Source organism: Oncorhynchus clarkii, chromosome 28 (genome assembly GCF_045791955.1).
Source record: "Oncorhynchus clarkii lewisi isolate Uvic-CL-2024 chromosome 28, UVic_Ocla_1.0, whole genome shotgun sequence".
NCBI classification, from domain to species: Eukaryota; Metazoa; Chordata; class Actinopteri; order Salmoniformes; family Salmonidae; genus Oncorhynchus; species Oncorhynchus clarkii.
In genome coordinates, this window is record NC_092174.1 from 6422883 (window position 1) to 6440439 (window position 17557).

The following is a 17557-nucleotide window of genomic DNA, read 5'->3' on the forward strand; positions in this document are numbered from 1 at the left end:
CAAAAATACAGAAAATCACATTGTATGATTTTTAAGTAAATAATTTGCATTTTATTGCATGACATAAGTATTTGATCACCTACCAACCAGTAAGAATTCTGGCTCTCACAGACCTGTTAGTTTTTCTTTAAGAAACCCTCCTGTTCTCCACTCATTACCTGTGTTAACTGCACCTGTTTGAACACGTTACCTGTATAAAAGACACCTGTCCACACTCAATCAAACAGACTCCAACCTCTACGCAATGGCCAAGACCAGAGAGCTGTGTAAGGACATCAGGGATACAATTGTAGACCTGCACACGGCTGGGATGGGCTACAGGACAATAGGCAAGCAGCTTGGTGAGAAGGCAACAACTGTTGGCGCAATTATTAGAAAATGGAAGAAGTTCAAGATGACGGTTAATCACCCTCGGTCTCAATGATCATGAGGAAGGTGAGGGATCAGCCCAGAACTACACGGCAGGACCTGGTCAATGACATGAAGAGAGCTGGGACCAGTCTCAAAATAAACCATTAGTAACACACTAGGCCGTCATGGATTAAAATCCTGCAGCGCACGCAAGATCCCCCTGCTCAAGCCAGCGCATGTCCAGGCCCGTCTGAAGTTTACCAATGACCATCTGGATGATCCAGAGGAGGGATGGGAGAAGGTCATGTGGTCTGATGAGACAAAAATAGAGCTTTTTGGTCTAAACTCCACTCGCCGTGTTTGGAGGAAGAAGAAGGATGAGTACAACCCCAAGAACACCATCCCAACCGTGAAGCATGGAGGTGAAAACATCATTCTTTGGAGATGCTTTTCTGCAAAGGGGACAGGACGACTGCACCGTATTGAGGGGAGGATGGATGGGGCAAGGAATCGCGAGATCTTGGCCAACAACCTCCTTCCCTCAGTAAGAGCATTGAAGATGGGTCGTGGCTGGGTCTTCCAGCATGACAACGACCCGAAACACACAGCCAGGGCAACTAAGGAGTGGCTCCGTAAAGAAGCATCTCAAGGTCCTGGAGTGGCCTAGCCAATCTCCAGACCTGAACCCAATAGAACATCTTTGGAGGGAGCTGAAAGTCCGTATTGCCCAGCGACAGCCCCGAAACCTGAAGGATCTGGAGAAGGTCTGTATGGAGGAGTGGGCCAAAATCCCTGCTGCAGTGTGTGCAAACCTAGTCAAGAACTACAGGAAACATATGATCTCTGTAATTGCAAACAAAGGTTTCTGTACCAAATATTAATTAATATTAAGTAAGTAGGAAAACCTGCAAAATCGGCAGTGTATCAAATACTTGTTCTCCCCACTGTACATTCGCAGAGCGTGATTTTTAAGTTTGGGGAAGACAATTTCACCATTAAAAAGCACCTTTATAATAAAAGCAATAAATGCATAATCACATTTGTGGCCACTTTTGAGAATGGTGTTGTCCTGCTAACGGAACATTCGTGCTTGTAGCCTACTGCCTGCCTTTATTCGAAGAAATAGCCTAATAGTTTATCGATATTTTAAGCTAAGCGTTCTCATCTGTTGCGTCAGGCTCATTGCTTACAACACATTTTTTGATGCTAGTGGAGGTATTCATTTGGAATCTATCGCATCCCACAACTGTCCTACACTATGTTTAAAATATTTATTTCTCGCACAGAATAGAGTAGGTCAACTTTTGTACTATGGGGATAGTATATTGACATAGGCTAGCGCTTTTGCTGTTTGTTTGATCAACTCATCTTGTTGGCTTACGAAAAGTAATTGTGGACAGTTCTTCTAATATCTTCAATATGCGCCTCGGAATTGTATAAGTACGTGCACAGTTGTGTCCCCGATGTGTCCATCTTCACTTGTAGCCTGTGAGAAAGACCCTATCACGTGACGGAGAGCCATTTGAGTGAAAGGTGCTTTGGAATGCAGCCGGGAGAAGGGAATTATAATTATTATAAGGGCACAAGTCACTTTAAAAAATACATTGATTTTTTTTTATGGGGTATTACGGCCACACAAAGGGGATGCAGCCGGGATATTTGAGGCATTGTCAAGTGCTTGTCAAATTGTGAGTAAGAGACTGATGAAGTGGGTACAGCCTGCCCAAAAAACAAAGCAGAGATCACGTCGTTCATCAAATATTTTCAAATCCTCGTTAGTCGCATCATGCAGCCTTAGAATGTATTAAAAATCAAAACATATAGCCCAACATTTATATCACAAATAAAGTTACGTTAATAACTCTAAATTAAGCACATCGGAGTACCTGTGTCTTTGTTAAGCGCTCAACACAAAATAGCCGCATGTGCGCACTCCCTCAAATTGTTATTGAGAAATATCCTTTCAATATTATTCAGCTATGTCCAATTGTATTCTTCATACTATAAAATAATGACACAGACTTCTAAGTAAATCTTGTCTGCTAAATTAACTAGTGTAGCCCACAGCCAGATGGCATAGCCAGACCAGGGCCTAACAAAAGGACAACTTGGAGTATGTTATTCTGTTCTTCTGAAATAGACTACATTTTCTTCATATCCTGTTTGTTTAGACCTGTTTAAAATAAATACAGGATTTATTGTGTAGGTGGTGTAGGTTATAATAAATTGACTTAAACTTTTTTTAAATGTGAATGTTCCAAAGGTCTGTATCAGTGGCTTGTAGGCTCTGTGTGGAAGCCAGGAGATGCTAAATATATTTTTGTTCATTAACGGTAAATTATCGTGAGACCGGCAGTTATTTGCTTAACAACATTTCATGAACGCCACAGTGCTAGCTGTTAGTGTGTATAATACGAGACATATGCAAACTGTACCCTTTGAGGGCCAGCGTGGGTGCAGGCCTTTTCTTCGGGCAAGCAAAAACGCACCCGATTTGACCATATCCTCAATCATAGTCTACAATAAAGACTGATTTGTAAAATGTAGTCTTATTGCTTGGCCGAAGCAAATGCCTGCACCCACAACGGCCCTCAAAGTGTAAGATAACGCCCCCCCACCACGAATTTGGAGGGCATACCATGTCAGACATGAACATTACACACATGCTACTTTCTAATACAATCAAAAGGACTGTACTACTTCCATTGTGAGTACTTAAAAGTACTTTACTGTATGTATCTTGTACTGAACCAATATAGTGACAGAAGAGGTCCTGTGTTGCTGTGCAAAGAATGTGGGTGATTACCAAATGGCACCCTATTCCCTATATAGTGCATTACTTTTGACCAGGGCCCATAGGGCCATTTAGGAAGCAACAGTTGTGAATGAAACATTTTTTTAAAGAAAGAGACAGTCCCCTTACCCGTTCGAGCGTGATCTCCTCATATTCATAATCCGCTTCTGTTCCGTTTACCTGGAAGTGGGAGAGGGAATGACACATTTCAGCTGCTGAAGTTTGTTAGCTACTAGTGATTACTTGTAACAAGTGACTACTACTAGTAACTAACACTGACTCCTAGTGAGTCAATGCAGAGCAATGAAGGTTTCACATCTTTCAGAACAAGACATTTCCTCTACCAAACTGAGCCCTTTTGGAACCGGGTTGTGTTTTCAAGGTCAAAACTTTTATGTCCACAATTCAAGTGAGATGCACTCGAGCTCTGGAAACACAGAATTTTCAAAAGGCAGACCACCAAAATATCTGCAACATTTGATGTTACCTCACCTGTGCTTTAGTCCATTCAGGCTGCACAGTACACCAGATGTTTAAGTATTTCAGAATGCTATAGTAGTCTGCTGCGCAACCTGCACAGCCCGACCGCCATGTATAAGTCCATCTCAAACGCTCCAGGGTGAAGTTTCCGCTAGGTACAGATCTAGGATCAGCTTCCTCACCCCCAATCCTAACCATATTTTGGGAGAAAATGCAAACCTGACCAAAGACCAGCATCTATTGTACAATTTCACCCTACACCATCTCAAAACACCAAGACCACAACTGGCTGTATTGACTCCTGCTACCCAGTCAGATGAGTGGACTGGTAAACAGGCGGGATACAATGAGTGGTAAACGTGTGGGGAATACTGTGTGTTGTGCCCTTGGCGAGGCACATAACTGTATCGGTAAGGTCTTAACTGAGCTTGTCACCAACCTGTACTCTGTAAGTGTACCCGTAAGTCACAAACAGCTAGAACGAATGTGGTTTATTTTAAATTGACGTAACTGATATGCTGAAGGGGAAAATACATGTAAAAAAGGCATCTGAAATTGAAATTACAGTCCCTAGTACAGTCTTTGGAACTGATAAAGAATAGCTTCTGGAGTCTGTGGAACTACGTAGCTAAATATCATGTTTAGGCAGAATAATTTCCATTCAACCAAATGGACAACAGTGTCAATTGTATTTCCAAAGCCATTTCCTGTCCACTCCCACTGTTCAGCTATCCCCTCTGAGCTTCTCACACACACACACACACACACACACACACACACACACACACACACACACACACACACGTATTCATGCATGCTGTGCATCCAGTAACATACATAATTAATATAATATTACAGATACAGTATTCATCCGTGTATAATAAGTGTGCATATTAGTAGCTATTTATGCCATTTTACACATATGGACCTATGTGAAGTACTTTATTCACATGAAGAGCCACATAGACGGTTGACCACTTATTGCAGAAAAAATAGGATTCCATCCAGCAAAGTACCTCGAGCAACAGCATTTCCTTAACTGACTTTGGGTTCGTCAAAGGGTAAGCTTTCGTTAGACTTGCTAGTATGTCCCATAGAGACCCTATAATTAAGATTTACAAAATCAAGAAGACAGTGCAAAAAGTTATTTATTAGGGTGGCAATATTCCAGTAACTTTCCCCAGAATCAGGAGTGAATAGGTAGGAAATCAGGAATATTCCAACAGACTTCTGGAAGACCTAAGAATCTTTACATTAACCATTACTCTCTCGCGGGAATTCAACTATGTAGCCAAACGTAGCTGCTGCTCATTCCATTTTCTCGAAAATTTATTAATGGTTAAAAAAAGTAAGGTCCGCATCCATAGACACACATACCAGCTCTACTGGTAGTACTGCTACTACCAGCAGTACTACACCTGCACCTGTCGACGACACAAGTTGTTCTGCTTCCATGAGCACATCCAATGCTAGCATCAGTAATTCTACATTTGTTGTTAGCCCACCTATCATCGACACTGACAGTTGTGAATCTGATGCAGCGGAAGAGCTACTGCCCCCTTACCCGGGAAAGCACCGAACAACAGACAGGGACGTTGGACCATCGAAGAGGCTCAAATATGATGAGAACTACATTGATTTGGGGTTCACTTAGATTGGGAGTAGTGCCTTTCCTCATCCACGGTGTGTTATATGTGCAAAAGTACTATCTCACAACTCGATGAAACCTTCACTCTTGCGCAGACATTTAGAAACAAAACATGCCAATTTGAAAAATAAGCCACAGGAGTTTTTTTGAGCGAGAATTAAGACGATGTTCAAGTATTAAGACATGTATAAAAGCAACAGATATCATTAATAAGAAGGGGCTAGAAGCGTGAGCTACCGAGTTGCTAGGACAGGCAAGCACCATACTATTGTGGAGGACTTAATTCTTCTTGCTGCCGCAGACATGGCTGGGACAATGCTGGGGGAATAGGCAAAAAAAATATATACAGACAATGCCTTCATCAAACAACACCGTTTCATAACGCATCAGTGACATGGCAGAATATGTTTTGAAACAATTACATGCTTCACATTCAAGCCAGTGAAATCTATGCGTTACAGCTGGATAAGTCAACAGGCCTGGCACAGCATATGTCTGTTACGTTTATGGGGGGTTAAGGAAGACATCCTCTTCTGCAAACCACTGGAAACCAGGACAACAGGAGGCAATATGTCTTAAGTACTGGACAGCTTTGTGACATCAAATGAACATTGGTGGTCAAGATGTGTTGGTATCCCATGACAGGGAGATATAGTGGAGTAGTGCTCCCGACGCTACTTGGGTACACTGCAGCACTAATCGAGAGGCTCTTGCTGCCAAGGGAATGCCTGAAAGCTTGAAAGACGTTTTGGGCACTACAGTGAAAATGGTTAACTTTGTTAAAGCAAGGCCCCTGAACTCATGTGTATTTTCTGTATTATGAAATGATATGGGCTCCAACTAAGTAATGCTTTTACAACATACAGAAAGAAGTGTGCAGGTTATCAAGAGGCAAAGTATTTACACGTTTTTTTTATTTATTGAGAGATGAGCTTAAACATTTTCTTCACTGACCATAATTGTTACTTGTCTGACTGCTTGCATGATGACGAGTTTCTCACACGACTGGCCTATCTTGGTGATGTTCTTTCTTGCCGGAATGATCTGAAACTAGGATTACAGGGACTCTCCGAACTATATTCAATTTGCGGAACAAAATTGAGGCTATGATTAAGAAGTTGGAGCTCTTCTCTGTCTGCATTAACAAGGACAACACACAAGTCTTTCCATCATTGTATAATTTTTTTAGTGTGAAAATGAACTCAAGCTTACGGATAATGTCAAATGTGATATAGTGAAGAACCTGAGTGAGTTGGGTTTGAAATTATGCAGGTACTTTCCCGAAATGGCTAACAAACAGCTGGATTTGTTATCCCTTTCATTCCCTGCCTCCAGTCCACTTATCTGAACAAGAGAGCCTCATCAAAATTGCAACAAGCAATTCTGTGAAAATTGAATCTATTCAGAAGCTACTGCCAGATGTCTGGATTGGGCTGCGCTCAGTATCCTGCCTTGGCAAATTGAGCTGTTAAGAGACTGATGCCCTTTGCAACCACATACCTATGTGAGAGTGGATTCTCAGCCCTCACTAGCAAGAAAACTAAATACAGGCTGTGTGGAAAATTATTTAAGACAGACTCTCTCCAATTACAACCCAACATTGCAGAGTTATTACATCCTTTCAAGCACACCCTTCTCATTAACCTGTGTTGAGTTATTCACCATTTTCGATGAACAAATAAGGTTTTATATGTAAGATGGCTAAATAAAGAGCAAAATTATTGATTATTATTTTTTGTGCCCTGGTCCTATAAGAGCTCTTTGTCACTTCCAACGAGCCGGGTTGTGACAAAATCTCACACCCATTATTTGTTTAATCAATGTATCGTACAATGTGTGTGTGGCAGGCTTACAATGATGGCAAAAAACAATTTTTGAGAGTGCGCTGACCCTGGTGCTCGAGGGGTTACGCAGCTGGAGGTTGAATGTTTGAAGGGGTACGGGACTATAAAAAGTTTGGGAACCACTGGTCTAGACTCTAAAGTTACAGTTCAATATCATAATAGAAAGTCTAGTCAGAGGTTTTAGGGGCGGAAAAGTATAAGATGGAAGGCCCCATACTGCAGTCAATTTGCGCTCTGAAGCTTTTTTTTAGAACACAATCACACATTTTAATTCATGAGGTGACATAACAGGTTGGCAGGACAGTCTAGGTGCTTGTTTCAAACTACTGAAACATTCATGTGGATTGTGCTAAATACTGAACATAAGGGGAAAAACTGCACGTCTGAGCTAATGTGTATATAAATAATTGAAGTCACTGTGTTTGTCCTGGAATTGCCAACCCTGCGTCCCAAATGGCACTCTATTCCCTGTATAGTGAACTACCTTTGACCAAAAGTACTGCACTAAATAGGGTGCCAACGGCTTTGAACGCTGCCACTTCGCACTCTAATGTTACTGTACATAGAGACCTGCCTGAGTGAGAGTTCGGTGAGTCAACGATGCGTTCTATTTTTTTTTAAATAAAACTACACAAAAATAAACGCAACAGGTTTTATGAGATGAAATAAAAGACCGCAGAAATGTTCCATAAGCACAAAAAGCTTATTTCTCTCCAATTTTGTGCACACATTTATTTACATTCCTGTTAGTGAACATTTCTCCTTTGCCAACAAATAATCCTTACACCTGACAGGTGTGGCATATCAAGAAGCTGTTTAAATGGCATGATCATTACACAGGTGCACCTTGTGCTAGGGGACAATAAAAGGCCACTAAAATGTGCAGTTTTGTCAACACAGTGTCACAGACGTCAAGTTTTGAGGGAGCATGCAATTGGCATGCTGACAGCAGGAATGCCCACCAGAGCTGTTGCCAGACAATTGAATGTTCATTCCTCTAGCACAAGCTGCCTCCAACATCGTTTTAGAGAATTTGACAGCATGTCCAACTGTCCTCACAACCGCAGACCACGTGCATGGCGTTGTGTGGATGAGAAACTTGCTGATGTCAACATTGTGAACAGATTACCCGATGGTGGTGGTGGAATTATGGTAAGGTTAGGCACAAGCTACGGACAACTAACAAAATAGCATTTTTTTGAAGGCACTTTGAATGCACAGATATACCGTGACGAGATCCTGAGGCCCATTATTCTGCCATTCATCCGCCGCCATTAACTCATGTTTCAGCATTATAATGCACAGCCCCATGTTGCAAGGATCTGTACACAATTCCTGGAATCTGTAAATGTCCAGCTTCTTCCATGGCCTGCATACTCACCAGACATGTCACCCATTGAGCATGTTTGGGATGCCTTGGATCGACGTGTATAACAGCGTGTTCCAGTTCCTGCCAATGGTGGTCACACCAGATACTGACTGGTTTTCTGATACCTTTGCATATCTGTATTCCCAGTCATGCAATCTATAGATTAGGGCCTAATGAATGTATTTCAATTGACTGATTTCCTTAAATGAACTGTAACTCAGTAAAATCTTTGAAATTGTTGCATGTTGCGTTTATATTTTTGTTCAGTATATATGTTTATTTTATTTGTATTTTTATATATATACAAACTTATACAAACGAACAATAACTTACTCAAACATCCCATCTGCCCAGACCTGCATGCTCACACCCCCATCCCCAGTGTCTGCATTAGTTTGCCATTTGCATCAATTTGTCTTTCCATGATCACCCATGCTATTTCAATATTTCAATAATAAATCCTTAGATTTTTCGATTGTGTTAATGATTTCCAAGTTATTACATTTTTGTCAAGATGAGTGATGAGAAGAGAATCGTCAAGCCCATTGGGTATCTCACTACACCGCCATATGCCATGTCTTGAAATATGCAGACAGAAGGATTAAAAGTTTACATTGTAATACTTCTGACAGCCAACTTTCTAGCTTCTACCCACAACTACCGGACTTCATAGCATTCCCAGAAAGCATGGATTATTGAGTCATTCTAAACTTGACATGATTCTGCCATTGTGCTGTAGAATTTGTGAATTATGTCTCTTGTATAATACATTCTATACATTAAGCGTACATTTTCATAAACTAATTTTGTTAGTTATGCTCCAACTTCCCCTCGATTTTATGGCAACATCAGTTCCTTTTAAGTATTGGTTCCAATAGTTTATATTTTTTGTCAGTTGGATATACTCTGCAAGGTTTTGTATATCTTCCCTATCATATGAACACCCTTTTCGGACTCAAATAAGATTCCATGAAGGTCGCTCTGTTTAAAGAAAAAATGAATAATCAACATTTCGTGATATGTAACTTTCAAGTTGCATGTATTTGAAACCATCTACATAGGTCAACCCAAAATTACTTTTTAATTATGTCAGGGCCTGGGATGCTAACACAATGGACCGCAACCAGCTTTCTTCCAAGCAGTACTGAGGAACAATGGCACACAAGAGCTGCTTTAGGCTCATGGTTCTCTTTCTCAACATTTATATGGAGAAATTGGGATATTTTTTGTGATATACTGTACTATTAGCTGATATGAATGAGATTAAATATCAACACACAGATCACCATGCTTCTTTCAATTGTGGTGCAGGAAATTACAGCCCAAAGTTAGTTGTAAAAAAGAGTAAATTCACACAATAAAACGTATATTTTTTGATTATCTAAATTTGAGCTAAACGTGTTATTAAAGACCTACATACAGTAGATAGCTCCATTCCATAACTCTGATGGAGGCCAGATTGAACTGGGTCGTGTTCATTTGTCTCCAAAGGGAAGATAAGGGACAAACAGGGAAGGACTATCTGGACCTATCCAATAAGAAACAGATTTTTTATTTTCCATTTCAAAACTTTTTTCTATGGTGTGCACTACTAATCACAACCTAGTTAGAAGGGCAACAAGGTGGTATGCCAGGTGGCTACTGTACTTTTTATTTATTTTCTACTTTCACAGTTTGATGCTTTTGTTTCTCCCCGAAATGAAAACACTGCATGTTTGGAAAGTGATGAAATCACCACCATCTTGAGTGGCCCGATACATGGAGAGCCTTAACCTCTGACCTCTGCTCAGACTCGGGAGATGAACAATCAAAATGAACTGGTGAGTTGTGGTCAGGAGGGGGATGTGTGCCCCGGTGCTGTCATAGTGCAATTGCGTTGTGAGCAGATTTGATTGCCGTCCACACACACGTACAGTACCGACAAACACGCGCATACACACAGGAGTATGTGTGTGTGTGTAGGCTATTTCCATGACATTGACTGACCAGGAGAATCCAGGTAAAAGCTATGATCCCTTATTGATGTCACTTGTTAAATCCACTTCAAATCAGTAGATATTAAGGGGAGGAGACAGGTTAAAGAAGGATTTTTAAGCCTTGAGACAACTGAGACATGGATTGTGTATATGTGCAACTCAATATTAGGAAGGTGTTCCTAATGTTTGGTATACTCAGTGTATATACTTGGACGTGTGTACACATATTGACACACACACAAACCATAATTTCAAACAGCATTCAATTTTAGACTACAACAAAATTATATTAGCATTATTGCATGATACAGTAACACAAAAACCTAATTAACTCTTAAAAGCATGTGATAATGCCTCGTGTCAAATTTCAACACCTTATTTAATCAAAATCCTTATTGTTTTGCTCACCACCTCAGGGAAGAGTATCATAACAGACCTTTTTGGGGATTTTGAATGATAGTTAACTACATCAACACCATTATTAGAAGTATCCAACAGACAACCCAGACATGGTGGTGAAGACTTACATCACAAAATAATATAATTATGTATTTCATTAAAAAGGGTTAAACTTACATATGGAGGCGTGTCCAAACTGTCTGTATTAACCACGACAGGGGGAGGGTTCGCCTAAAAAGAGGGGGAAAAAAGACCTTAGGACCTCAGGATTGCATGTCCCGAGACATTTCCCAAAGCATTCCCAAAAATCTGCCATTTCCATTACACTTGGGGATACAATGTAAATTCACAAACAAATGTACAATAAAATAAAATGTAACGTCCATATCCACCATATAGAAAGAGGAGGCATCAGTCACTTACTCTCCTCATGTTGCTACAGAACAAAAATGAGTAAAAAAGGATAGCGACTGGCTTTCATCAGAGATTACTAGGGCAGAGGAGCATACGTACATTGCATTTTACACTGCGGAATATGCAATGCTGAAGCATAAAGGCCAAATAAATCAAATTAAGTCCTCCAGGCACCCCCCCCCCCCGGCTGGCACGAACATGGGTTGTTTAGAGTCAAAAGGGGAAAGTGTGGAACAATCCATCTCTCGCTCGCTCTGTATGTGTCTTTCTCCCTCACTCACTTGTTCTCACTGTAATCTCCTAACTCCATCAAAGCAAACAATGGAATGGCAGGGATTTAAAAAAACATATACAACACAAAATGACCAACTACAGAAAAATAAATGACGGGTGCTTGTGGAAGAAGAAAAAAACCTGTGACGTCGGAGGAAGGATGACAGGAGCGGTCTCAGCTGGGATGGGTGAGATTGGGATCACGGGGATTATGGGAGAGGAAGGCGGGGCGGCATCTGTCTGCTAAACAATAGCAGGGGATGGGTCAGAGGTCAGAAAAACAGTGCAACACAGATGAATACCATAGTCTGCTTCCCTAATCGCACCATATTCCCTACAGAGTGCAGTACTTTTAATCAGGGTTCGGTTTAAAAGAAGTGAACTAAAAAGGGAATAGGGTGTCATTTGGGATGCAGCCCAAAGGAATGTGGATGTGGGAGGGAGGATGAAAGGACGGAGGTGTGTGTGTATGTACACAATCTCCAAATCCCAATGGGACAATGAGGCACAGTGGGGGGTTGGCCTCAACAGATGCCCATTTCGTGCTTATTGAAAAATATAGAAATGTCAATCTCCAAATGTAGCTAGATGCAATATTAACCCCTAAAACCTCTCACTTTGTGAGGGGTGCTTTTAGGGGTTAAAGAACTCCACAGGCATAGTACAGTGCATGCTGAAATATAAATGATGCCACATTTGATTGTGATGTTGCCTGATTTGATTGTGATTCTTACAGAAGCTGTAGCATTCACCCCAAGCGGGGCACAGAGAATATGATTAAATGATTACAAGTATTGTGGAGTTGAACTAGCATACACAATGTGTCTCTCAATGCATCGTTCTCAGAAGAGAAATCCTGTTATGTAGTAGTTCCCCTGCAGTGAACGCATCCAAGTTTCAGTTTCAAGTTTTAATGTCACATGCACAGTGAAATGTCTTTCTTACGAGCTCCAAAGCCAACAATGCAGTAATCAATACACACAGATGCCCCGTTATCCATGTCAGCGAAAGGCCAAACAGTGTCCTCCTAGGGGGCAGTATTTTCACGTCTGGATGAAAAGCGTGCCCAAAGTAAACTATTATTATTATTATTATTATTAGCAGAAAACACTGAAGTTTCTAAAACTGTTTGAATAATGTCTGTGAGTATAACAGAACTGATTTGGCAGGAGAAATCCGAGCACAATCCATCCAGGAACATTTTTTTTTAGCTCAATCTGTTTCCCATTAGCTTTCTATGGCAATCCTTTTTTAATATAAATATGCTTGCAGTTCCTACGGCTTCCACTAGATGTCAACAGTCTTTAGAAATTGGTTGACATTTTTCCTTTGAGAAATGAAGAAGTAGCCCTGTTATTTCCATGTGTCACTCCAGGTGCACTAATGTTTTGGTGTGCGCGACCTGGAACGTGCTTCACTTTTGTTTTCGTCCGGTATTGAGCACAGTATTTCCAGTCTTAAATTTTATTTATTTACGTTTTAGGATACATAAATTTGGATTAGGAACGTTGTTTGAAATGTTTGGACCAAGTTTACAGGTAACTTATTAGATACTTTGCAGGCATGTTGGGCGAGTTGGAACCGGTGTTTTTCTGAATCAAACTCGCCAAATAAATTGACATTTTGGGGATATGAAAAAGCAATTTATCTAACAAAATGACCATTTGTGATATTTATGGGACATTTTGGCGTGCCAACAGAAGATCTTCAAAGGTATGACATGAATTATATCGTTATTTCTGACTTTTGTGTAGCACCTGCCTGGTTGAATTCTGATTTTCATGTGTTGGTATGACGGGCGCTGTCCTCAGATAATCGCATGGTCTGCTTTCGCCGTAAAGCATTCTTGAAATCTGACAAAGCGGCTGGATTAAAGACCGATTACAGTCAAAAAGGTGATTTTCGGCCTCCCGGGTGGCGCAGTGGTTAAGGGCGCTGTACTGCAGCGCCAGCTGTGCCATCAGAGTCCCTGGGTTCGCGCGGGTCCGTGGGGCGACGCACAATTGGCCTAGCGTCGTCCGGGTTAGGGAGGGATTGGTCGGTAGGGATCTCCTTGTCTCATCGCGCACCAGCGACTCCTGTGGCGGGCCGGGCGCAGTGCGCGCTAGCCAAGGTTGCCAGGTGCACGGTGTAGCCTCCGACACATTGGTGCGGCTGGCTTCCGGGTTGGATGCACGCTGTGATAAGAAGCAGTACGGATGGTTGGGTTGTGTATCGGAGGACACACCCGTACGGGAGTTGTAGCAATGAGACAAGATAGTAGCTACTACAACAATTGGATACCACGAAATTGGGGAGAAAAAGGGGTAAAAAAAATTTTTGGGTGATTTTCATGCGTTTTAAAGGCTTGAATCCAGCTAAAGGGATCGATATAACAACAGCCAGTGAAAGTGCAGGGCGCCAAATTAAAAACAGAAATCTCATAATTAAAATTCCTCAAACATAGAAGCATTTCACACCATTTTAAAGATAAACTTGTTGTTAATCCCACCACAGTGTCCGATTTCAAAAAGGCTTTACGACGAAAGCACACCAAACGATTGTTAGGTCTGCACCTAGTCACAGAAAAACAGCCATTTTTCCAGCCAAAGAGAGGAGTCACAAAAAGCAGAAATAGAGCTAAAATTAACCACTAAACTTCGATGATCTTCATCAGATGACACTCATAGGATTTCATGTTACACAATACATGTATGTTTTGTTCGATAAAGTTCATATACAAAAATCTGGGTTTACATTGGCGGAAGTTCAGTAGTTCCAAAACATCCATTGATTATGCAGAGAGACACATCAATTTACAGAAATACTCATAATAAACATTGATAAAAGATACAATTATGCATGGATTTCAAAAAAGCTTTACCGAAAAAGCAAACCATGCAATAATCTAAGTACAGCGCTCAGACAACAAATCAAGCCATACAGATATCCGCAATGTTGTGGAGTCAACAGAAGTCAGAAATAACATAAATATGCACTTACCTTTGATGATCTTCATCAGAATGCACTCCCAGGAATCCCAGTTCCACAATAAATGTTTGATTTGTTCGATAAAGTACATAATTTATGTCCAAATACCTGCTTTTTGTTCACGCGTTTAGCCCAGTAATCCAAATGCTCAATGCGCGATCGCTTAGTTCAGACGAAAAGTCAAAAAAGTGATATTACAGTTCGTAGAAACATGTCAAACGATGTATAGAATCAATGGAACTCAAGCTAACTCTCACGTGAACGCGTGTGGCCAGCTCATGCCTCTCTGCCAGACCACTCACTCAATCCCCTCTGACTCCCCCCTCCTTCACAGTAGAAGCATCAAACAAGGTTCTAAAGACTGTTGACATCTAGTGGAAGCCTCAGGAAGTGCAATTTGACCCCATAGACACTGTATATTCGACAGGCAAAGAGTTGAAAAACTACAAACCTCAGATTTCCCACTTCCTGGTTGGGTTGTTTCTCCGGTTTTTGCCTGCCATATGAGTTCTGTTATACATCATTCAAACAGTTTTAGAAACTTCAGACAATTTTTTTATCCAAATCTACTAATAATATGCATATCTTAGCAACTGGGCATGAGTAGCAGGCAGTTTACTCTGGGCACCTTATTCATCCAAGCTACTCAATACTGCCCCCAGCCATAACAAGTTAAATACATTTCCATAATATTAAGTTAGAATAATACTTTGAAATGTTTTAAATTATGATAATGCCCATTTAGCAACAATTGTTTTAAATAAAAAAATAATTTCAGCCCTTTACCAGGCAGTAAATTTGTTAATAGACCATACCTTATTACAAGCAGGATTCATTCACACACAATCAGTTGCAAGCCATTCACATATGGTTCTTTACTAACTTGAGACAACTCAAATGTTCCCACAAATCTTCCATTGACATCTATACATGTGAAAGTTCAAATTGCGAGCCAGCAACTGAAGTAATAAGGACTCAGTCCTGTCACCTTAATTATGTAAGAGATCCATCTCATGAAGCCTGCTGTTGGCTGTATGAGGTAAGTGCTGCAGTATTTGGATATAGAGGCTTAATTGCTGTTGTGCTGCTGCCGTTGTCGCAGCAAGACCCTATTGGAAAACAGCGCTGGAGCGAAAGTGCTAAAATTAGCCCACATTGACAACATTGATCCGCAAGCCCTACTTTCAGAACTCCTGCTTCAAAATCCTTTAACAATAGGGCTTAATTGCTCAAAATGAATAAAACTCTCAATAATACAACGTACAAAAGAGCAGAGATTAGATTTCAATTGCATAAGATTGACAAGCTGTGAAATAACAACTATAGTATTCATATTTATTGACTGATTATTCTGAATCATTGAGCCAAAAACACTATTTAGACCTTGCCATGGTAGAAGACAATCCTCAGACGAGAAGAACATTCAAGTACGGACAGACAACCACTTCTCCACACTGATCAGACCCAGACAAACCTAACATAATGTCTTTGTACAGTATCCCCAATTCCTAGGGCACTGGATAACTATACTGCTTATAGATTCCCCATACAGACATTAAGTCTTTCTCCCTTTTGCAGCCTCAAAGATTAATATTTGCCTTTATGAAACAAGGATATGCAGCTCTTCCAAAAAATTACAAAATGCTTAGCAAAGCTGGGAACACCTGACTCAATAACTTGCAAGATCTCGTTGACACATTTGTCAAGTACAAATTGGGAAACTTACAGTAGCACTGCTGAGGGAGACATACCTTCTCAAAGTACACCGTATCGTGCAAGATATCCTTGACACATTTATCAAATAAAAATGGAGAAAGCCACCACTGCTGGGAAAGGAGGTAAGACGTACCTTCTCAAAGGAGAACGGAACCCATGGGACCCGGGACCCATGGGAACCGAGACACATGTCGGGCCTGAGGGTGCCACCGATACCTCCGATGACTTTGGCCGTGCTCTTGGTGGGGCTCTTCTTGACGCTGTCTCGAAGGTTGATGAAGCGGCTCCTGGCTTTGCATGATGCCGGGAGCGTGCAGGAGGTAAAGGTGGCCAGGGACGAGTGAGCTGGCAGATGTTGAGGTGGCCGGTAAGGCTGATGCTGTAGCTGTTGTTGCTGTAGTTGCTGTTGCTGCATTTGTTGTTTCTGCTGGTGTATTTGTTGTTGCTGCATTTGATGATGCTGCAATTGTTGCTGCTGCATGTGCTCTTGCTGCTGCTGTTGCTGGTGCAGCTCGATGGCGTGCTGCCTTTGAAGGGGGTGCAGGTGAGCGAGGGACTCCTGGAGGTTCAGGTTGACCCGTGGCTGACAGGATACCTTGCCTGGGCCCCTCTCGCCACTACCATTCGGGGTCTTGGAGCCGTATTCGTGCATCGGGAAGTATGTAGTCATTTTCTGAAACCGAGCAGAGGATGTGGAACTGAAGTTTCCCGGTTGGAGAATGAGATGAAGTGTCTCGAGGATGACGGATCTTTCGTTCCTGCTCGGGAGGAGTGGAATTGTTCCTGTTAAGCTTCGTGCTGGCAACAGACAAAACCCAATCCTATTTCTCGGGGTTCAGCCCCCTCAACCATCTCCATCACTGCCTTGTTTCAATACTCCCTCCCCCTCAATAGTTCTCTTAACTTGCACATTCACCCCTCCCTCTACAGTATCTTGCTCTCTTCCTATTACTCACACCCTCTCATCTCCTCGCATTCTCATGCCAATTAATAGGCTCCAGTGAGCGTGGCACATGTCAGCGCAGGGGGGGGCCCTCTCATGGCATGAATAATCAATGTCGCCCCCGGATTCGGATACACAGCCATACATGTCATCGTCAGCAGCCCGGGAATGCGACGAGGAGTCCCTGTTGTAAGCAGGGGGGAAGGGATCCATAGCATTAATTTACATTTCATAAAAGCACCTGCTGTGGCTGGTAACTTTAGTGAAATGTGACACACTAACGTTTAAAAGTTTTTGGTCACTTAGAAATGTCCTTGTTTTTGAAAGAAAGCACATTTTCTGTCCATCAAAATAACATCAAATTGATCAGAAATACAGTG

The 17557-nt window shown here is 41.5% G+C and overlaps 1 protein-coding gene across 26 annotated transcripts in view; it reads right to left on the reverse strand.

Annotated features, from left to right (window-relative positions):
• LOC139387551 (disks large homolog 1) overlaps window positions 1–17557 on the reverse strand; it is a 262524-nt gene that overhangs the window by 120758 nt on the left and 124209 nt on the right. For 12 of the 26 annotated variants that reach the window (XR_011629189.1, XM_071133865.1, XM_071133868.1 and 9 more), the window contains 3 exons: window positions 11690–11791; window positions 11039–11092; window positions 3275–3325 (listed from right to left, as the gene is read on the reverse strand). Coding sequence is in view for 25 of the 26 variants with exons in the window: in XM_071133865.1 (XP_070989966.1) it covers window positions 3275–3325; window positions 11039–11092; window positions 11690–11791 (207 nt within the window). In the remaining variant the exon portion in view is untranslated. The other 14 variants (XM_071133866.1, XM_071133876.1, XM_071133881.1 and 11 more) reach the window with 5 other exon arrangements.